Here is a 22,600-nt window from a genome sequence, read left to right as displayed (position 1 = left end):
ACTCATCTGTCTTTGGGACCAAAGAAGCTCATAAAGAAGGCAGGACTAATGAACAACATTTTATAGCCCCCCCCTTCAACCACCTTCATTTCCTGACAGCCGTAGTTAAAACATGATTTTCAGGAGCAAGACTACTTGTATCTATTACTCTGAGTTTAGCAAAAGAGAAACATGAAAAAAAATAAAAAATCAGTTGTTGCCTTTCAGCTTTCCCTTGTTCCCTGCTGCGTAGGATATGATGCTGTGAAGGATACGGGATCCATCTGTAATATAACACTGGCTCTGAATGTGCATGGTCACATATCTCCTTTTAGGCTGGCCATGCTACAAAAGCCCATTGGGCAGAAAACCATTCTTGCCTCTTCATTTTACCTCCAGCATGATGACCTCCCCACTGCACTCCACAGCCCAAGCTGTGCTAAAGTACCAAGCTGTGCCCAGAACAGCAGCAAAAGGGACAAATTCTTCCTGTGCTGACTTCAGCTGGGCTTTGCTCATGTCCTTGAAGACTTTAATTTGCTCTAATCATTTTGAGCCAGCCCATATCTTCTGCCAGTTCTGCCTGGTGGCCTCTAACAATCTCATATGTCAGGCAGCAGCATGATTATAGCTTTATTTAACTTAGTCTGCATTTGCCTTTCAAGGAGCAACAATGCAGCAATTCTGTAGACTAAATGTGGCTTAAGAAAAGAAATTGTCCTGTTTATCCACAAACACCAGATTCTTGGGGTGATGCCAATCTCAATAAGACATCGGTGGTGCTGAGAAGCCAATAGTCATAATCACTAATCAGTGTTTTGCTGATGTTTTGGCAAGGTTTTGTGTCCAATATTGTTGACCCTATGCTTTTCCTATTATGTACTGCATCCTTTGGCAGGAGAAAGACCTTCTCAGGGATCAGAATGGTACCTGTATTGCAGGAGGTGCCTAAAACCCGTTGTGTTTGGCATGGCTTGTTCCTTTTATTCAGGGTTGTATATCAGGGTTCATCCCTCCTATGCAATTTCAGGCACAGCAGTATTAATCCTGCCATCTTGCATCTCTGCAATTGGGAACAGCCTCTCATTGCTGACATCTGAATTACATTTTTAACAACTATTTCCTTTGTTATATAAAACAAAGCCAAAACAAACACTGGTATTGGAGGCTCACTTTCTGGTTTAAATAGCACAGACCTTTAAATGGATGAGGGCTATGAATCATTTTTGTGTAGATACTGGTTTTGGGTTGTTTACTTGCTTGTTTGTGAAGGATTTTGTTCTTTTTTTTTTTTTTTTTTCCCTGGCAATGTAAGTCTATCACTATTGATGCAGTAGGACAGTTTGGAAAAGCTCCCTGGTCCCTCTTATCTAACTGTACTGTTATTAGATTATTGGATTCTTTCTCCTCTCTCTTCCCCTAAAAATTCACTCACTAAAAGGGTGAAATTGCAGTGTATTGAATTGCCCGATATTGCACCAATTCTGTAGTGCAATATCATCTAGATTTTAATAGCTACAGGCCTTGAAACTATTTTGGTGTTACCAAAGACATTTAATATCTGTGAATTTATGGAAGGTATTTTCTGGCACTCAGCAATGACTCCAAAGCCCCAAAGAATTACACTCAACAGCCCTGAATTTCAAAGCTTGACATCACTGCAAGCAAGGAATACAAATCCATCAACAGGAGCAGGATTTTAATTGCTTTTGAATGATTCTATAGAAATCTAAAATTGCTTTGTGGGACGAAAAAAAAATCCCTACTTTTATCAGTGAAGAGGTTTTAATTCTGGTGAATAAAATAAGTGGCTGCTGTAATAATACAAGATTTTTTCTCTCTGACTGTGTAGCTGTTCCTTCAGCCCCTGCCTGCTGGGATTTTATCCTTGAGCAGTGAGACATCGGAGTTCATCAGATATTATACGTGGCAATTGCCAAACCAGGAGAGGCTTTTTGGTGGCTGGAAGATTTGTGCTTCTATTATGTTAGCTGTTAAAAAATGAGACCACCTGCATACTTTTGCAATGTGACCTTCTCTAGCTGGTCATATTCTGTGTTTTCTCTGTGATCTGATCTGATTTTAAGAGTAATCAAAAGTCCAATTTAAAGTCCAACAGTGCTTTAAAACCCAGTAATACCTTAACTCTTGCTTTACAGTTTTCTTTCCTTTTTTTTTTTTTTTTTTTTTCATCTTTTTTTTTAATGAAAGGAACAAAAACCTCTGCAGACGTTTCTACATCTGGCTTAGCTTCTGGTTAAATTCATCCTAAGGGAGTGCTGGAAAATATTACTTCTGTTGTTTAGAAGAGGAGTAAATGAGTCATATTTTCCAAAATAGTTTTCAAGAAAAGGGATATCAGAAGTTGTTTATATTTTCCTGTTTAATAGGTCTGGTGAATACTTTAAAATGGTCTGCATCGCAAGAGAAACACCGCCAGAGTGTGAATATTTCCTTTGCCTTGGCAAACGGCAAATGACTTTATGGCTGGCACGTATGGAAGGAGCACGCATCACGGTGCCGGCTGTGATGGTCCCTGCCCTGTCCCACCCCGCTGTCCTGTGTGGGGTCAAACACTGTGGCTGCCCCTTGGTCTGCTGTGGGGACAGAGCCAGGCATCCTCCTTGTGTGAAAGGTGGAGGAGAGCAGCCTGTCTCCTACCCTGGGCAGGTTTGCAGGCAGAGCCGGGGGTTTTTCCCCCTCCTCCACCCCCTGGGTGGGCTGTAAGAGGGGTCACGTTGTTCTCTGGGGGTTTGGGGCTGTCGGGTCTTTGGGGGCGCAGTGGAAGGACTCTCCTGGCTTTCAGAGGGAACCAGATCTGGCCTCTTGTCTTATCTCAGTATTTCTGTTTGTGAATCAGCTGGAGGAATCCACTTCCCTTGATTTAAAATATTCAGGATGTCTGAGGGAGGAATCACAGAAAAGGAGATATTCAGGGCCCTTGAACTGGATACCACAGTGAAGATGGGAGCCTGTCCTATCTCCTGCCTCTCCACATGGCTCCTCACCAGACAAACCCCTTCTTAAACCCTGAACAAGCCTCAGCCCAGGCCAGGGCACTAAAAAGGTACTGTATCCCCCCATCTCCACCCAAACCAACATCACCAATGTAGCTAAACCTTTCCAAAGGCTCTCAAGGACACTAGCAGGCATCTCTCAAGTGGAACCATAATAGCATCTAATACTGGTCTGCAATAACATTTCCTTAACCAGGTATTTAAATTATTATTGAGCTTGTTTTAGGAAAAAAAAAAAAAAAAAAGACAGTCTAATATTTTATATTTCAACTAGCATTAAACTTACAAAAAGGAGATTGGTTTCAACATCTGAAATTCTGCATTGGTATTTTTCCTGTCATTTGAAGCATGTTGATACTAACATGTATTAAAGTACAGAAAACTTTCCTATTGAGGGCTTTAAAATATTTTTAATCCTTTTCAGAAATAAACCTAGCCATTACTATATTTTTGAAGGACAATTATTTTGTCCTTTCTTGCATAACTACGCATTTAAAAATACATTTTTAAATAATTATTTTAAAATCATTTTTCTCCAAATCAACCATAACAAACCAGACAAATCTCTTCAGAATTAATTTTCCACCTAGGTGAAGAAATTAGCTATTGCTTTCTCCCTCCCACCTCGAAGCCGTGCTAGAATGGTTACCTGGATACCCTGCCTGTAAAGGATGTATGTGCTGAAGCAATTTAAATAGCCTGATTTGTCATCTAACTGCAGACATCATTAACAAAGCATTATTTGGCTGGAACTTGTAGGCTGAACATGGATAACTCCTCTGTGTTGAGGGGAGATTTAATTTAACCACCTTGTGACCAAATATTACCTGTCATGAATGTGGAGCTGCAGCAAGTCTAGTGTGAGGAATACGAGTTGTATCTGGGTGGGAGGTTATTTTCCTGTGGTGTATAGCTATTGAAATATTTTCTGCATCAGGATGAAAATAGGCTCCTTCAAATATGTTATTTCAGAATCTACTGATTTGTTTATTTTGGAAAAAGGAGATAATTTTTGTATGATGGTGAAGAGGGGAGGAAATATAAGCCTGGCTTTTGCTTTTTTCCCTGTAATTTCTCTCCTTGTCACAGTCCCCGTCTCAATTTATTCCTCTGGTTATCGTCTCTATTTTTAAAAAGGCAATTCCATCAGGATGGAAGGACCCTTATAAGAAGGTTTTTAAAAAGAAGCTGGTGAAATTACAATGATAACTTGAAATGAATTTTACTGCATATGATAGCGTGTAAAGCAGAAAATAGTGGCGTCCTCTAATAAATACTGCATGTCAGAAGGCAGAAATAGTAATTTCCCTGGAATGTGACTAGTGAGCAGAGTCAGGGAGGTAGTCTGTGCTTAACAATAAGGAACACATAAAAACAAATCTAAGCTTTAAAAAGAGGATTTTGTTAGTTCTCAGACTACTTTTTTGGTCTGGAACAAACCTAACATACCATTTAAAAAGTTTAACCAAAATCAGGTTATTTATTATTGATTACAGTATGATTTGGAAAACAGCTAGAACCTGGAGATTTGTCAGGTAGGTTCAATAGATCTGCATCCTCCCATTTAAGCTAATTCTGCAGCTACATCTGAATTGCAGGAACACCACAATTACATAGCTGCCAATTACATATTCTTGAACATCCTTCTTGGCAAATCAACTCCCAGATCATGTTCAGGAATCATAGTCTTAAATGAAGCATGGTTGCAAAATATTCTCCTGATCTGTGGTGCAAGTCCTTTTCCTTTAGTTGTAATTGATGTTACAAAATATTTTATGGCTTCTGTCATTAGTACTCCCAATGGGCTCAATCTACAATTTATTTCATGCTATAAAAATGCTAGGAATTTTCTGCTGATTAGCAGCAACAGTAGGTCATGTTTCTAGATTTATCAACATGGGATATATTCAGGTGGGTAAGGAGTCTTTTGTATTTGAATTAAAGTGTGTCTAGACACTCTTTTTTTTTGTTACAAATCTAGCAAAATGAAGATACTTTTGAGGTAGTAATTAAATTCTTTCAGTGACATAGAGTCTAGTATGCACAAGGCTTCACTTTAATTAATATATTTATTTCCAGGAAATCTACAGTATTTTCCTTGCCATTTGTAGGACTCAGCATATAAATAATGCAGACCACACTGTGCTTTTTTTCAGTTCATCCCAGGAAATTATGCCATTAAAAATGCCACAGTTCTTTCAGGCACACACAGGCACAGCAGGTAAAGAGAATATTCATGTGATGAACAGTGACAGAAGCAGCATCAGCTAATACATAACCCTGCAAAGAACACCTCAGGTGATGAAATTGTTTGCAGTAATTATAGCATGGAATGAGACTGCTGTTTAACTTAACATCATGGCAGTCAAACTATGATCCATTGAAGTGGGCTCTGAATTTGTAATCCAGGGTTAGGACTCGGAGGTACAAAATAAGGTGGAGTGAAATGACAAGCTCTGGAGCCTCCCTTGCCACTCCAAACACACACAGTCGATAATGTAATGAAAATTAAAGTTAATCTGAGCAGGTTTGGAAATAAAAGGACCCCATAAATTCCTCACAAATGAGGTTTTTTGTGAGTACATGTTTCTGTTTGAAATCTGCAATTCAGATGTTAAAATATCTCCTCTGCAGAAACAGCAGTTGCTCTTGCAGTGTTCAGACAGCAAAGATCGTCCAGTGTATAAAAGTACAGTTCTGTCCCTTTGGTTAGTAATGTAAGAGTGTTTTGTCTGTTTAAGAAGGAAAATTTGCCATATACCATTCATAGGCATTAATTATGTATAAGCAGAGCATTGGTACGTGTTGCAAATGGAAATAAAGTACATGATGTGCCTGGGAGGAGTTTATCTAACTATTTATGGGCTGATCACATTTTAAACTAGAACTGAGTTGGTTAATTTTAGTTAAATAACATTACAGTAGTAGTTGCATTTGTAAAAAAGCAAGAAAATTCTCCTGCAATCCACAGACCTTTCTTGCTGGGTCTCATTTCAAACCTTAATGTCCCCATGCTCAGTGTCCCTGGAGGAGATGCTGAATCCCTAATGCCATGAGGCTGCTCGTCTAGTTGTGGATTAATGAGTTGCAGCTCAGAGAGACTTTTAAACTCCTACAAAGCAGCTTTGTGTGTCTGTGTGCCTTTCCTTCTTCCCTCCCAGCTGTGTGCAGAGCACTTGAATGGGTTTTGCCAACTTGGAGCCACCTGCTCTGGTTTGGAAGTGGACCGTGTCTGCTCTCTAACAATCCAGGTTAAGTTTTCCCATCCCTCAAAGGTGTTACCTACATGGAGTGCATGTGTTTGCCCAGTGGCTTTGGAAGAGATTAGTTTTCAGAGTTGGAGTTAGGTGTAGCTGGTACAAAAAGACTTTGTAGAGGAGTTAATTCAGCTGAGCATGAGGCTCATATGTGAAAAGTTTTTGCTGGATCTCTCAGAATAGTTCAGAAAGCTAAAAAATCTCACTGTCTTTGAAAAAAAAAAAAAGCCTCAATCTGCTTTCTCGTCTTTATTTTAATGATAAAAATCAACAATTTCAGACAGTTTCTCTTTGATATGCCTTTAGAAGGAAGTTCCAATAACTTTAGAGATGCAGATGTAAAACATAGCTACAGCACATCATTAGCATGAGTGACTATCCCTTCTTTCTAATAAAAAAGGAATGGAAAACCATTAAAACTCATGAGATAATAAGGCAGAAGCATGTAATTTAATATGGTCATCTATTTGGAAATGCACATTGTGTATAAATAATCAGATGTATCAGCAGGGAATCCACAGCCATCTAACAAGTAAGTTGTTTTGCAATTGCCATCTGACCTGTAGCTAAGTGGAAACAATGTTTTCATTAAAATTACAAAACTGAATATTAATCATTAGCAAAACCAGCACTGCAAGATGCAAGGGAAGTCTTGCCATGTCCCGGTGAGCTGTGTGCATGTACCTAATGGCAGGATTTAACTATCAAGGTCATATCAAAATTAGATCTGCTATTTGGCCACAGTGCTTACTGGCCTGTTACAGAGTCAGTCGGATTTAGGATGTAGTGTAAAGACATATTGTATGTTGGGGGAGGAAAAGGTGTATTTGGAAATATGTCCTAAGAGACTTGACTTCATAAGCAGTATCCAATAAAGAGTCTTTAGCAGGGTTGAACTGGGTTTTCAGTGGGGTTGAACATTGTACTGAATGCACTTTCTTAGAGGCTGACTTGCTCCATCGCTCCCCCATCCTTTCCAGCAAGCTATGAAGCAACATGGACTAGTGCAGAGATTTTGGAAAGTGTGTTTTCCAACCCTGCCTAAGACTGCTTTAGCCTGGTCTGGTCTGTACAGGTTTCCCCAGTGCCTTCCTATAGCACTGAGCCAGGAGACTAATATCTGCCAGGTGTGGTTTATTCTCTTTTCCTCTTATTTTCTCCTCTGGGTGTAAAATACTAAGAACAATTGACTGTTTAATTTTTATAGGACTTTACAGAAGGTGGTTTTTTTGATTTTCAGTGTTCACACCCTCTGTCCTCTGCTCCCTGTTAGAGGAGGTAGACAAGAACTGGGTGGTGGGAGTGGGAGGAAGCGATGCCCTGAGGTTCCCAGGGCAGTCCATCTCACACTCTCCGACTGCACAGTAGTTATGTAGGTGAAATCCACAATTTAAAGAATGTGATTGATGTGATGGTGTGACAACGGCGTATACGATGCTGGAAGTCAAAGGGTGAAGCTAATATTTTAAAAGATGTGACTAAAAAGATCTATATATGGGTAGAAAATGGAGTGGCAAATATGATCCATTATATGGTGGATATGCTTTGCACCTTTGTGTCTTGTTTCAGGTATTCCTGTAGGCAGGCAATGAACCCCCTTTATTTTGTTTCCTTTGTTTTCCTCTTCTACCTGTTTCTACCAGTAAGCTGATGCAGTCAGAAAGTCTGTCTGGCTGTAACTAATCCTGTAATACTTTCTTGACATTTATATAGCTGTTGAGCATTTCTGTCAATACAATCATTGCCTGTGAACTGCGTGGAAAACAGCGCCCGGGAGAAAAAAAAACAAACCAGGTTTCATTCTTACCAATATTTGTGATAAAATGAAGATCTTCACTCAACTTCATTGGAATTTACTCAGGCATTTGGTAATAGCAGCCTACTGGAGATTGCTAAGGAGGGAGCTTGAGAGACCTGTAATAAAACACAAGAAGATGACTTGTGTATTCATTTTTATCCAAGATCTAAGTCCTGACAGTGTCAGACAGACAGTGTGCTTTGGACAGAGTTGAAATTCCAGTATTAGTTTAAGACTGTTTTCCTCCAGTTCTTGCTTAATCCTGCAATATCCACCTTGATATTAGCAAGAGCCGTGGAAGATGTCATGGACGTATTTTAATTAAGCACAAAAAACAGAGGTTATGTCTTCTATCCCCCACATCCAGGCATGGACCAGAATGGGGTGTTTGCTCTCACAGATGGCTCATTTAATTATTCACTTTAATCTACATCTGCTCCACACTATACTGAAGTCAACGGGAGGCTTTTCCCATGACTTTGCTGCCTTTTAAATTTAAGTATGGGCAGGTAGGGTCCAGTTTATGAACTGGCTCTGTCCTTTCTGATCCAGTTCACCTTGAACCCAGTGAGAGACCTTTCACTGAGTAGAAGGAAAGTTGGATCAGACCCAGAAAAAACAGTACGAGATGATGAAATCAAATGATTAAATCATGTGATTACTTTGCTCCCCCATATACTTACCCTCACAGTTCATATTAAAAGGTAGGAAAACTGAAATACAAGTGACCTTGGCTTTAGGAACAACATAGTCCTCTCTGAAACTAGACTCCCACAAAACTCCTGTGGGCTATGCACACACATACCTATCTCACTGTACAGTAGATAAGCTTCATATTTTGTAGACATTTAAATGCAGTTAAAAATTAAAGAAGAGGTAACCAGGCATGCACGATTAGAGAAAAGCAGCTGCATGTCATAAATCAGCTCCATAAAAAAAAAATTTGGCAACAATGTCATTTCACTAAAGATTTTACTGCACATCCTTTTCCTCCCTTCTCTTGTCCTCTAATCTTGTCTCTTTTTTCTTGTGCTGTTTTACCTAAGTTCTGCTTTTGTTATCAACCCTTGCATACTTTATCGTAATCTCCCCTTATTTTACCACGCAACCTCAACATAGGTAGGCTTTTAAGCTTAAATTAGCCAAAACTAATTTCTAAGTCTTCTGAAGGGGAGGACACCTGTTTCACTTTGAACATGAACTCAGCTGAGCCTTGTCAGTGGAGAGTGTTCCCCTCTGTATGCCTGTACACACACACACACACATGAACACCCTCCTTTATCTTCACTCCAGGTTTGAGTGGATGCATTTTTGCAATCCACCAAGTGTAAGTATTTCTCTGCACCTTGAGCACAGGAGTTCACCAAACACATTGCACTTGATGGGAGATGTTTATATAAAACAATCGCCCAGAGCAGCCAAGCCAGCAAGAGTCTTTTTTTCCCTTCTAGTGCCACAGAGCAGTTCCCCTAACATCCTTCTGCTCTGTATATTTTCATATGGGATATTTTTTGGAGATTTCAATGTCTTTTCCTACTTAAGAGGAGAAGTTTAGGCCAATACTGAGCCCTTTTGAAATCCTGCATCTACGGTCCTGTGAAGTGATGCTCCTCAAAACCTCCACATCTATTTTTTTTCCTAAAATGTTGTGTCTATAACTAAGATTAAAGGAGGAGAAGGGTAATGCTCTGTGAAGAGTGGAGACTGCTCTTGCTGCCCCCAGCAGCACAGCCTGTGTGGAGCCTGGGAGGTTAAAATCCTTTTTCTCAGTGGAGATGCAGAATGTGGGGGAAAAGATGTTAATATGGCTTGATTTTCCCCTGGGAGTAATGCAGTGACTTCCCCGTGGGCTGTGGAGCGTTAACACACCCTTCATCCAGACAGTCGCAAGCTAAAATGACCCTGATGTGTAATTTCTAATGTAGTTTGTGACTCATGTGGTACCCTTAATATAAAACGTGGATTAGCAGTGGGGGTTTCCAGCCTGGAAGAAGAGAAGTTTAGAGAGAAAGTAAAGGTTTTTTTTAGTTTTGTAAAGCAGCACAATTAATCTGTGAAATGGCTACAAAAAAGGGCTACCAACCAAGTACTCTTACTCATGCAATAAATGAACAACCAAGGATGAGAAAGATAGTTAATTCAAATTTAGCTAGGGAGTGAAACATTTCAGTTAATACAAAGATGGCCCATGGATTACTTCTTCTTGAAAAGTTAGGGCATCCTCTGACCAAGGCTGAGAAACGCTGTTCCCAAGTACTCAAGAGGTTTATGGAGCACCCTGGAGTAGTTGTACCTGTAAATCATCTTGGCAGCCGCTGGTCAGAAAGTAGCTACCTGAGAAATGCTCAAAACAGCAAAGTGATAATGTCAGCACATTCCCAAACATGTAAAACTTTGCAGACAGGAATAACCCAGGTGAGACGTGTCTATTAGGGGAAATCAGCCTCAGAGATGTCTTGATCAGCCACTGTTTTTTGCGGCTGGATGGGGCCAGTGCCCATGCACAGCTGGGGAACGGTGAGCAACAAAGTGCTGTTCTGTATTCCTTGTTTAGGCAAAATTCTGGTTGGGAAGAAAACACACTAAAAACTGGAATTTTACCCACAAACTGCAGAATGAATTTAGGGCAAAGAATAAGTTAGGCACCCTTCATAGAGGTTGTGTTAGCTGACAGGAGGAGTAGTAATAAGACAGGAGTAAAAATAAATTAAAAAAGGGAGAGGTTGCATAGTTTGTTTTATTAGAGCAATGAAATACCACACCATATCAAAGCAATTCCCATTTCTTTTGTAACCACAAAGTAGTCTGAAACAGGCAATTACACCTTCTTTCCAGCTCAGAGAGGCACATCACCCTTTGCCACAGGTTAAGGAATGTTATTAGCAGCGGTAAGGCGAGTTCAAGGGTGTGTGTGCTTTATTGGGAAATCACACCTCTGAGGAATTAGATACACTCAGCCCTGGGGAGCCATTAGCTTGAAGTAACCACATGCTGCTGTCCTCATTGGCATAATTACTGAAGATTCTCAGGATTTGGGACTGAAACAAGCTTGAAAAGCAAAACTTGGAGTTCTCCTGGCAAATGTGCCCCTCTGACCAGCAGAAGGATAGAGCACCAGTACATCCCCTGGACCCTTATGCCGTGCAGTCCGGGAGGCAACTGATGTGCAGTGGTTTAAGATGAGCCCTCCTCTGGCACTCAGAAGATCTGGAGTTTGCAGGAGGAAATTGCACAAGATACTTTGCTGTTCTGATCCCCTGTTTCTCATTTTGTACTGGATGTAAGAACAGTGTCCAGACTTGGAGATCCATAGCTGGCAAAAGCAGCTCACTGTACAAATGAGGATTTCATGCTCTTCTTTTATGTATTGGTCTACACATACACACCATGTAGGGTCTGTCCTATGAATGATTTCGACAGTAATTAATTATCTGTAAAATCTTGGGCACTTAACTCAGTACAGTTCAATATCCAGTAGCTCTTGAATGGTAAACTGTAAATAAAAAGCCAAAAGTGTTTGACTTCTGCATAGGTAGATGGGAAGGGAGGAGGGAGCATACCATAAGTTAGCATGGTTACTCCTCTGGGGTCCTTGGGAAAGTGAAGCTCCCCTATACAAATGCAGATATATAGGTCACCGATGACACAAAACTGAAATTTCCAATCATTTTTCACTTCCATAGGCTGGAGCCTGAGCATCCTTTTATTTATTCTGCCAAGCCACAATAAAATGACAGCCTCATTGTATGGCTAATAGAGAGGAGTGCGTGTATTATGTTTTATCCCTATTATACAATCTTAAGAACTGCAAACATTTCATTTGAGAGAGAGAGAGGAGAAATTCAAACTCTGAACTACAAGCTGAAACAGTGGCCTGTACCAAATGGTCTGAATATAGCAGGCAAACAGTGTGGTGCTTCTAGTTGTGTCAATATTCGGTCCAAACAGCTTCTCCATGTGCTGGAGAGGAAAATGATGAGTCTGTATTGCTCATACCTACTGCCTGTGGCCCTTCAGCCCATTCCTGTACCTGACACACTTCAAACGGTGTTTCTGGAATATGAGAGCTCTTAAAAGTTGTCTGAGCTTTTCTAGATGTCTTTGCATTTCCCAGTGCGGGGCAGGAGACACATAGAAAGCCAGGATTTGAATCTTATTTCTGGTTAGTCTAGCAATATAAGTAAGAAAAGTTTTGTTTGTTTGTTTGTTTGGTTTTTTTGTTTTGTTTTGTTTTGTTTTTTTGTTGTTGTTGTTTAGAGAAGTTGCAGTGCCTTGCGTGGTGCAGTTATTCAGGTACAAGGAGTCTTGAGCCCATCTAGGACCTGAAGGCCTCAGTGTAAACCTGAAAGGTGACATCTGAGATCTACCAAAGCCCATGGCCAAAATGACATGTACTTTTAGCAGAATGACACATTTTTTCCCAAAGTGGTTGTTGTCATAGGTGGAAGAAGAAGGAAGAAGAAAAAAACAACTGTGAGTCTGGAAGTGGATGGGGTGAGTGGCCAGAGCTGCTGCGGGGATCTGGTGCTTATCACTGGTTTGTTCTTGTGAAGTGCTGAGTACAAAAGAGCTCAAAGGAGGTATTAAGTCTATGCTTGACTGTCAAGGACACACATAGTTCACTGGCTATATGTGTGCCCAAAGTTAAGCATGTGCTTAATGAGGCTAGAGTGCTTCGCTTAGGGCAGAGCTGAATCCTTAATAGCTCCATGTTTTGCAGCTTTTGCTGAAAAACAGGGCTAATATTTTCCTGCTTCCTGGGAGATTTTGAGGACAAGCTTACTAGCATTCATGGTTCTCATAATGATGGTAAGGAAACTCATGAATAAAAAGGAAGAAGTTATGTATCAGTACATCAGATTCACAGTAATTACTTTTTCCAACCTATTTTGAACTGGAACCTATTGTGAACCCTGGAATTTCAATGGCACATACATCATGTACAGCAAAAAGAAAAAACCTAACAAGCGGAAAGAAATTTGAGCTCTGCTATGCTTCTAACATGTTTAATGTTATTGTTCCGTTAAATCCCTACCCTTAATGACCCCAGACATATTAAATAGCATTCTCAGGGCTGAAGAAATGCTTCAGACTTAATTTTACACATATTTTTCCTCCTGCATTTGCAGAGCTCTACAAATGTTATATATTGAAAAACCTCTCTAGCAAATATTCTTCAGTCTTTTTCTTGAAGAAAGGGTGAAGGTACCAGGACTCACACTGAGCTCTGTTTGCACTGCCTGTTTTTCAAAAATAGTTTTTGCAGCTGTATCATTTTTCATGTTTGCAATTTATGGCTAGCAGACAATGTACAACAGAGCCTCAAAGGGATAAATGAAGGGAGAAGATGACAGATATCATGGTCTTGGCATGGCAAAAATGCTCACAACACTTGTTTAAGAGCACAAAGTAATCCAAGCCATACAGGGGCAGAAAATATCAATAGTGATATAGTTTATTAATGAAGACACCTTAAAGAAAGGCACAAAATATCATTGTAACATGTCATTAGTGTTGTCTTCTGCTTATTTGTTGTGAGGCTTTTTCCTCCCTGCTGTGGCAACAGAATTGACCCTATTAATGTTGGCACTGAGAACTCTTTTGTTGTGCTGTCAAGTACCTCTTAATCTTTCAACTTCTGTCAGCCAAGTCAGGTTTCTATCTCACAGATGAATCAAACCTTATTTCTGGGTTAAGAATTTTTGTTATCTGCAAAGTAAATTAGTGACAAGAGCTTCCCAGAGCTTGCCTTTCTCATCATACCATGACTCATCTGTTTTTCTGTACAAGCCCTGCTTTATCAGGGTGTAGAAGAAAATTTCTAGCCAACAGACACTGCCATCTAGCCACCATGGCATCAGCGTTCATCTATTCTCCATCCCAAATTCCCTTTTCCCACCAGCACCCCAAAAGAGGGAGAGGAAGATGAATTTGCAGCAAGTCCCACACACTTGCACGTTTGCAATTCCGCATGCATGTGCTGCCTCCTGAGCAATCAGCTTATCAGTATGGACTACATACCTCCCGCTGAGCTCCCTGTGCAGAAGGTAGGCTTCTTTAAATGGAGGTATGAAGACCTGAGCTTCTAATTTTGAAAATACACACTTCAATCCCCACTACTGGCCAAAAAGCAGCTGTGTGTGTCATTACTTACAACAGAAGCAGCCCTGTACACAGCTTGCAAAAGCGGTCATGAAAAGCATCTTTATTTCACTTACCGCAGCATTCAGTGATGCTGCAGTTTGGTAATAAGTGAGATCAGCCTCTATCCCATAATGCTGGAAAAACTCACCTCACTCAAGTATTTTAAACTTGCTTGCTCTCTAACACTGTGCCTGCCTCTTAAATTTGAGATGATTGTGGGATGCAGGGGAAATGCAGGCAAATATTATAAAGAATGATCCTACTTGTCACATCATGTTCAGTACCACAGCAAGCAGTATTAGAGATTGATGTATGTGTTGGATTATGCATTAAGTGCACCTATGTACATCTATCTAGAGCTTGGTAGCACTGGAGCTTATCTCTCTGGTTTTGTATGGGTTACCTGCTTTATAGCAGCATTTCATTTTGCTTTCTTTTCAGTTATCTTCTAAATAATAACAATAAAAATAACAATATAATAATAACAAAATAATAATAATAATAATAATAATAACAACAACAACAACAACAAGAACAACAACAACAACAACAACAATTAAAAATACTAAATAATTATTAATAAACATCAACAACCTGTGAATCTGAGATCTGACCAGGCTGAGAGTGCCGCCCCAGCACAGGGACCCCCTCTCTTTAGCCACATTCCCTTGCAGCAGGAAGGAGACTGCTGGCTGTCGCGCCGAAAAATGCGGGTGGGGAAGATGTCCTGTCAAATGTGCTTACGCTAATATTTTTTTGCCATTTGCTTTTCACATGGTGACAGGCAGCTACATACTAGGCAGAGCTGGAAGTAATATTCTGAATTGCTGAAGGAAATTTTCCCATTTGATCAAACTCTTACGTGTTTTGTGCTGATCAAAGATTCTCTTCATGTCTTATGTATCTGAAAGCACAAAAGAATGAATGAAAAAAAGAGATATTCTTCTGTGCTGGTAGACAATGAAATGATGATTGGTGAGATTATGCCTTGACTTTACTGTCAGCACAATGTCAGTGAAGGCAACAGTATAGAGAGGGTACGTGTAGATCACTAGAAGGAACAGAAAAGCCCCCAAAAAGAGGAAAATGTCAGGGTTTGTTATTATTTTTATATTTCATTGGAGAATAAAATGAATCTTTCATATTCTTAGATCATATTAGTTACCCTGATTATTCATCCCTTCGTATCATACCTGCTTGTGTAGTCAGGAGTGGTAGCTCTTATTTTGCTCAGGTGAAAATCTGCTTTTATTTTTTTTTTATATATATATGTATAAATACATCTCGTGCATGGGACAGCAGGAACCTTTCACTGGTGCTGCTCTGAGCAAGGGACTGGTTTTGTACAACCTTTCCGCAAATACTCTCTGATCTATGTAGAGGAACAGTGGTTGCTTCATTGTCTTTTGGATACTGCGCTGATTTTAAGGGGAAAGCCTAAAGCAGGATTTCAAGGCTTTGGGTTGTTTGGATTTTTAATGAATTAAAAATAAGTGAATTGTGCTTAGTCAAGAAGGGGCCTCTGAGCTGAGGAATCTGCAGTCTAAGGGCATTAAGGCTTAATTCCTAGCTCTTGGCTCAGGGATGTGAGACAGTTGTTCTGGCATGTCTATCACTTGTATTCCTTCCTCGGAAAGGCAATCAGATCAGCTGCAGAAAGTCTTAATGTGGTGGTTTTGTCTTGATCATGGTGTGAGGAGGGAAAGTGGGACTGGAAATTAGCAGAAGAGTAAGGCCAGCACATGGGGACAAGGAGGAGAGGGCTGTAGCCATGGGACTGTGCAAGGGCATTTTGAAGATCACGTTATTGCGACATTTGTCAAGAATGCTTTAGGTCTAGCTGATCTTGCCTTGGGGCCAGGGGATGGGTTAGGTGACCTCCTGAGCCTTTTTTTCTTTGACTCTGCAACTGGAAATGAAAAGAAAACCCACCCTAATATACTGTTTCCCTGTGGATTTTCATTCCTGCTTTTCCCCACTATCCTCCTATGCCAGGTAGCAAGATAGTTCTATATACAAATGCTCCTTTGGGAGTTTATTGTCATTCTCTGCATAAGAAGTTTATGATTTATATTAATCTAACTGGTCCTTGAGCATGTGTTGTTGTCAAGCTCTCTTCATCTGCTCTGGAGAAAAGCACTCCAGGGCTGGCATGCAATAGCATGGTCTCAGTATTTATTCTTTTGGCAGTTTGCTAATTATTCCTATTGCTATCACATCCCTGTGTGAATTTCTGTCTTTTTGCCACAGTAAATATTCTCTCATTTTTTCTAGCTGCAGAACTGCTAGTTAAATGGGAGAAGCCTGAATATCCTGCAGAGGCCCATATTGTCATTTGGATGATAGCGATGAAACAGGCCAAACATCCTTTCTGTACCATTAAATTGCATGTCTTTGCATTCCTGGTTTGGCCGCTCATTTTCTGGACTGTATTCTACTCTTGTAAACAGCTCGTATCATTCCTGAGAGTGCTCTTTGTAGCAGAACGCTTTGATAAAGCCAAAGCCATCAGCTGCCAAGACTCCATAAGGAGTCAGAAATACCACCAAATATCTTTGCTACTGTAGATGTTGCTGCATTAGCAATATCATTTATCTTCCTAAGGACTTACTAAGCTACTAAAATGTATTATAAAATTAAGTGTCATTTTTTCCACCTGTTGTAACTTGTGCCAAATGCGTAGAAAACCCTCCCGGATGATAGGACTCGGCATGCAAAATCTAAGTACCCTCCTAAGGACTGCAGCTGCCTCAAAGACATAATTTTTTTTTCCACAGGCTGCCTCTTTCACTTAGAATAATAAGCTTTAGATTATCTCAGGGCACTCTAGATCCCCTTGCTGCACAATCCAATTTGACATAAGGGTTGCGGGGGGCAGGGAGAAAATCTTGCAAGCAGACACCGGACATTCAGTCTGAGTTTTCCACTAGTACAAAGAAGAAGTTCCTAGGCAAGGGCTGAGGAGATTTCATGCCTGTCTGTGTTGGAAGAAATGGTCTCTGCCCTTGATGGAGCATCTGTGCTTTTGTTGCTCGCCGGAGCAAGGGACTGCATACAAAGCCCTGCTGTGGTGCTTCCAAATATACAAAGTCCCCAAGTCCCTCCCAGGCCACAAAATAATTGAAGCAGCAGAAAAACTGCTGAGTGGCAGCCTTGTATTAACTACATTTTATCATTTAGGTAAAGCTGTATATTGACTGTTGAGCCTGCAACTTGGCTCCAGGACAGGTATTTAAACACCCTAAATAATCCATGGGAAGAGAGGAAAGCTGCTTTCCAAGGAGAAGAATAGCAACCTATAGCTGTGGGTAGACCCTGATAATGTCCAGTTATCTGTTCTGATAGCCAAAATATGCTCTTCTCAATGTTAGTCATGTCCCTGCCAATGCAATTACCATGCCACATTGGCCTGTTACGTCTCCTAGTGATTTTGCTGCTAAAGAATTTCCCTGGCCAGAGAGGGTCAGGGTCTCCATCTGCAAACTGGTCTAACCCAAGCAAACCCACTCCCTGCTGTGGCACGGCTCGTTGTTGTGATCCATAATCATCCCTAATCCCTGTGGTTGATTCCCCTGATTACATGTCAGAACAGGAGTGTGATGTATTTAAAAGGAGCTGTTTTCAAATCAGTGGCACATCCTTTAATTAGTTAAGGTACATGAGTTTGACACAAAGGTGTCTCTGAAATGTCTGGCCTGTGGCATAGGAAGATAGCATGTGTCTGTCAGGATAACACTTGACTCAGATTGGGCTGTTTGCCCTATTTTCTAGCTTTTTGGCTGCTGTACAGATAATCGGACCCCTCCAGAGAGGAGGAAGTCTGGCATCAAGTCAGGATTCTTTCGAGTAATACATGGCTCTGGTGGGTATTAATCCTGGTAATTTAGGCAGGTGCATGTGAATGATCCTGGAAACTAAATATTGACTTCCATGTTAAAGGTTTAGTTTCTATAACAGCATTTTCTGAAATGCCAGGGAGACTGCAGAGCCTGCAGTCTCACGGTGGTGATAAGGTTCATGAATGGCATAAAAAAATACCCAAGAAATTATTAATATTGGGTTTGGGGGATCAAGTAATTGGCAAAAAAATGCTTACAGAAATGTTTAAGAAAAGTTTGAGGCTTTGCAATTACTTCTGCACACAAATCACTCTGTTGGTTTATCCAAATACTCCTGAACATCAAAACAGGCCCCAACCATGGCTAGGATGGAGCTGACTCATCAGATTTATTCCTGACTCTGCTCATTTATCAAAGTAGCTTTATTTCTTATATTTGTAAGCATGACTGGCTTTTCTAGCCACAAGATCAGATCACAGTTGCATCTCATCTTTTGTCAATGCAAATGTGTCCCTCTTCTGTATAAAACCATTCTTTACTTCTGTGTTTTCTCCAAGTTGTACCATGTCAGGGAAATTTTCATGGGCTTTGATTTCCCTTTAGTTCTTATTTCTCCTCTACTAGTGTTACCGGGCTGATTTGTCTTTCCCTTATGCTGTAATTGGTCTGGTGCCACAGTGTAATTTTTAACTGTGTGCAATATCAACAGACCTCCATCTGTCTCTCTGCCAGAGCTTCCCAGCCTGCCGTTATAAATATCTGCCAAATCTTTCTCCAAAGAGAGGATCACCAGATTCCAACTGTTTGCAAAATAAGAGCCCCCGCCAGAAATCCTCTCCCACCATCTGCAACCTGTGTGGAACCTGTGTCCTGCATGTTGTGAGATGTTACTGCTGGCACTGAGGAGCTCTGACCATTGCTTTAATTCATTGTCCCTCAGAAGCATACCCTTCTGAGGAGGGTTCAGCTTATTGGTCTGTTTGCTTAAATATCTCATTATTTTTGTCATTTCATTAGAAAATAACCTTCAATAGCACATGAGGTAATAAAACCAAAGTAACTTGAGGGTTGGGGTTTTTATTCCCCCTTAAAATGCAATTCTGATTTAAAACATGCTGTGGGATGGATTGGTTCCAGTGTTGTTTTATAAGATACTTTATTTGACCTGGAAGGGACTTGGAATACTTGCCCCTTTCCCAGCCTGTCACTTAGAGACTGAGGGCCAGTTACCACAATCTAAAGCCTCAGTAACTGATAGCACTTGCTTACCGTACATCCACATTGCTGAGAGCAGAGTTTAATCCTCTACCTCTCTCTATATATACATCAAAATAGAATGTTAGAAGAATTAGCACCAAATCAGGATGCATTGATTAGATTGTGCACGTCGAAGAGCAACTTTTTAAACATGGATAAAATAAAATCATGTATAAACACATTTAGATAAAGTAAGAAGTACAGATTGTGATGTAGGTACCTTTTTAACACTGTTAAAGCCATTCTCATAACAGTATATTGATTCTATTGATTCAAAGCTGTATTAGGCTCATGTGGCTTTTTTAAATTCAGTTGTGTACCTTAGGCTATGATCATCACACGTGCTAGCATTTGCTGCTGGTTCGGCAGCTTACCGTGGCTAAGGAACTACCCATGAATCTCTTTAGGTGCTGCTGCAGGCAACAAATTAACAATAAACATATGTTTGAATAAAACTCTTTTCAGCTAAAGTCAGATCCAAGGAACAGTGTTCCTGTTCTATCTATGAGATATTGGAATAAGTCAGCAGAAAGGATTTTTCAAGGTTATTTTAGGAGAGCGTTTCACGTTTCAATCCGCTACATCTTAGTTCTACAGAGCTTTGCAATGGAACATAAGGAATGTAAAGAAGCTTGAGGGTTTACTAAATCCTCCTTCCAGTCTACATTCAGAATAACTCAATATTTCCAGGAGACAGAAAAGTGGGCACCATACTTCTTTGACATGGGCATGGACCATGGATACTGTGTCTGGGGAGTGTTTTTCTGTAGATAAGTAGAGGGAGAGGGCACCAAAAAAACTTGGGAGTTTTTTTCATGATGTATAGTCAGGTTCAAATAATACTGTTTTTTCCATTGTCTAGATTGCACTGAGGATTTGGTGTCCATTTTTGAAGGTTTTAGGACAATCAAGTTCATGATTTTCTATGAGGGTGCACTACCACTTAATAATACATTATGACAGGAAAGAAATATGTACAAACAAGTCTAAGCCTGCAGGACAGCTATACTTAACTCCCAAATGAATAATATACACAGTTATTGCCAGGGGTGGCAGGGAGCGAATAGAAAAGTGAAATTAGAGAGACTATCCCGGCGGCGATGTCGAACAGGCAGCACAATGGAGCTGGGCTGGGGGGTATAGCTATGCTTGCAGGATTGAGATCTGCCCCTTATTTATGTCTGATTTTCTGGAGCAAGATTTTCTTGTAAAGGAACAGCCATGATTTGTTTAAAGTCTTTGAGAGATAAAAAGCAGATGGCATTGATTAGCTAATTAGTAATATTTTCTGGAACTTATCAGCTGTGCTGATATGTGTAAAGTTTGCAAAAGCTTGGGATGAATCTTCCTCTCTTTGATTTGTTGAAGAAATCGACTATTTTAAAATCCGGAGGGGAGGGAAAGTTACATACAAATGTGTAATTTTCTGCCCAACAGAAATATGTTAATCATTTCCTTTGAATTTATATTCAGGGCTCATTTCTTCATTTTTGAGAGAAATATGCACAATGAGGTTGCAGCTCTCCTAGCTCTTGTCTTGATTGCATGGTGTATTGTGTGACGTGCCATAGGTTTCTGGCTCTTCTCTATTCTTCTTTGTGAGAGTGCTTCTTTCCCTTCTGCATTTATTATGGAGACAAAGCAAAATATGATTTTTTATTTTATGCCAGGCTCACTTTTAGCTTGTCTGCTTGTGAACCCTTTGCAGCCACAGAAGCGCCCTAGCAGGACTTCTGCCAAGTGTTGGCCACCTCCATGGCCATTACTACGACAGTGGTCAGTGCTGTTCTGGCCAGAGAATCACTGGGGTGTTGGAGGCCCCTCTGACCTTGGGTTATATTGGATGCAAGCCAGATATCTTGATGTTGTCTCTATGATGGTAACTGTTCATCATTTAGGGCAAGATAGAGTAACTCGCCAAGATGTTAATATAAAGAAGAATGCTTGAGAAAGGATATCAGCCTTTCAGACCCTGCTGGTTGCATAGCAAAATCTTCATGTAGCTAAAAAATCATGAGACCCATCCACTTTCTTCAGCAAGGTGGATACAGGAGGGCTCACAGGCAGATACCAGTCCCAGTAGTGATGGTGGTCTTTGTGGGAATGAGTGTGGATGGACACAGCTTTGGATTCTCAACAAACCCCATAATAAGGGCTTGCTGCAAATTCTCTGGAGGTTTGAGCTCTGCACCGTCACCACCCCAAAGCCTTTCATGCAACAAGGTCCTGATGCAGAAGCTGTATTTTAATTGCCAGTGTGCAGCATGGGTGATGCACGAGCTGTCAGCTGGGCACCTGTGACAGCGGGGAATGAGAAAGAGCTTTGTTTTCCTCTTATGGGGAGCTGTCCTCCCTTGCAGATGTGCTGCAGAACAGCTTTGCAGTGCTTATCTCCCATTTAAGACTTCAAAACAGGGCATGATGCAGGTTGAGGTGGGGCTTAGATATTGAGCTGGTCAACTGACTGAGCTGTGCTCCATTCAAAAGCCATCAGGACTGAAAATTGCTTAAAGTGAGACAGAGATTTGCTCCTCTTATATAAAGCTTTCTATTTTCCATGGGGTTCGGCGTTGAAGCTTTAGCCAAAAGAATGACATTTTTTTATTAGTTCTTAAATTGAAGAAACAACAAATTCTGCATCCTCTCTGGAGTACGGTCTTGTTAATGTTCTTTGAAACATGACATGTGTCATGGCCATCAAACTGCAATGATCCCATTTGTTCTGAAATGAGAAAAATATGTCACTTTTGGCTCCAAGTAATATAAAGAGAGAGCTTTATTTTAGATAGAAGCTGCATGGCTGCCAAAGATGAAAGAAAAATTTGGAAATTTCATAATTACAGTTAATGATAATTTAATGAAATGACATTGTCTTCACCGCTATCACTAATAAAATATTTAAGAGTGATAAAACAGATCTTGTTAAAGAGAGCGAGAGTCTTGAGTGGAATAGCTTTGTGACAGCAGCCTGCATGCACAAGTCTTAGTCCTATTTTTTGTTACAGTAATTTAAAGAAGATAAAAGGAAGACTACGTGGCAAATAATGCACACATGAAGTATTTAAAGGCCTTCCATTAAGCAAACAATATTGAACTCCTGAATAACATGCTGATGACTGAGTACTGCTCCTTAGAAATGCTAACACTTCATTAAAACACTTTCCTTGGTTTTCTTTACAGACAAACCAGAGAACAAGAAACCCCACCTGACTTTTTTTATTTCTCAGACTATGAAAGACATAATGCAGAAATAGCAGCATTTCATTTGGACAGGTAAGTAAAACAGATTTGCATTAAAAGAGAAATAGA

At 40.3% G+C, this 22,600-nt stretch overlaps 1 protein-coding gene across 2 annotated transcripts in view; it reads left to right on the top strand.

Annotated features, from left to right (window-relative positions):
• FAM20C (FAM20C golgi associated secretory pathway kinase) overlaps positions 1–22,600 on the top strand; it is a 58,942-nt gene that overhangs the window by 23,020 nt on the left and 13,322 nt on the right. For both annotated transcript variants that reach the window (XM_042798635.1, XM_032983610.2), the window contains one exon: positions 22,472–22,564. In XM_042798635.1, coding sequence (XP_042654569.1) covers positions 22,472–22,564 — 93 coding nt within the window. The remainder of the gene's footprint in view (positions 1–22,471; positions 22,565–22,600) is intronic.

Source organism: Tyto alba, unplaced genomic scaffold (genome assembly GCF_018691265.1).
Source record: "Tyto alba isolate M040663 unplaced genomic scaffold, T.alba_DEE_v4.0 Super-Scaffold_28, whole genome shotgun sequence".
Classification (NCBI taxonomy): Eukaryota; Metazoa; Chordata; class Aves; order Strigiformes; family Tytonidae; genus Tyto; species Tyto alba.
The sequence above is the reverse complement of the archived record's forward strand: the minus strand, read 5'-3'. Positions and strand labels throughout refer to the sequence as shown.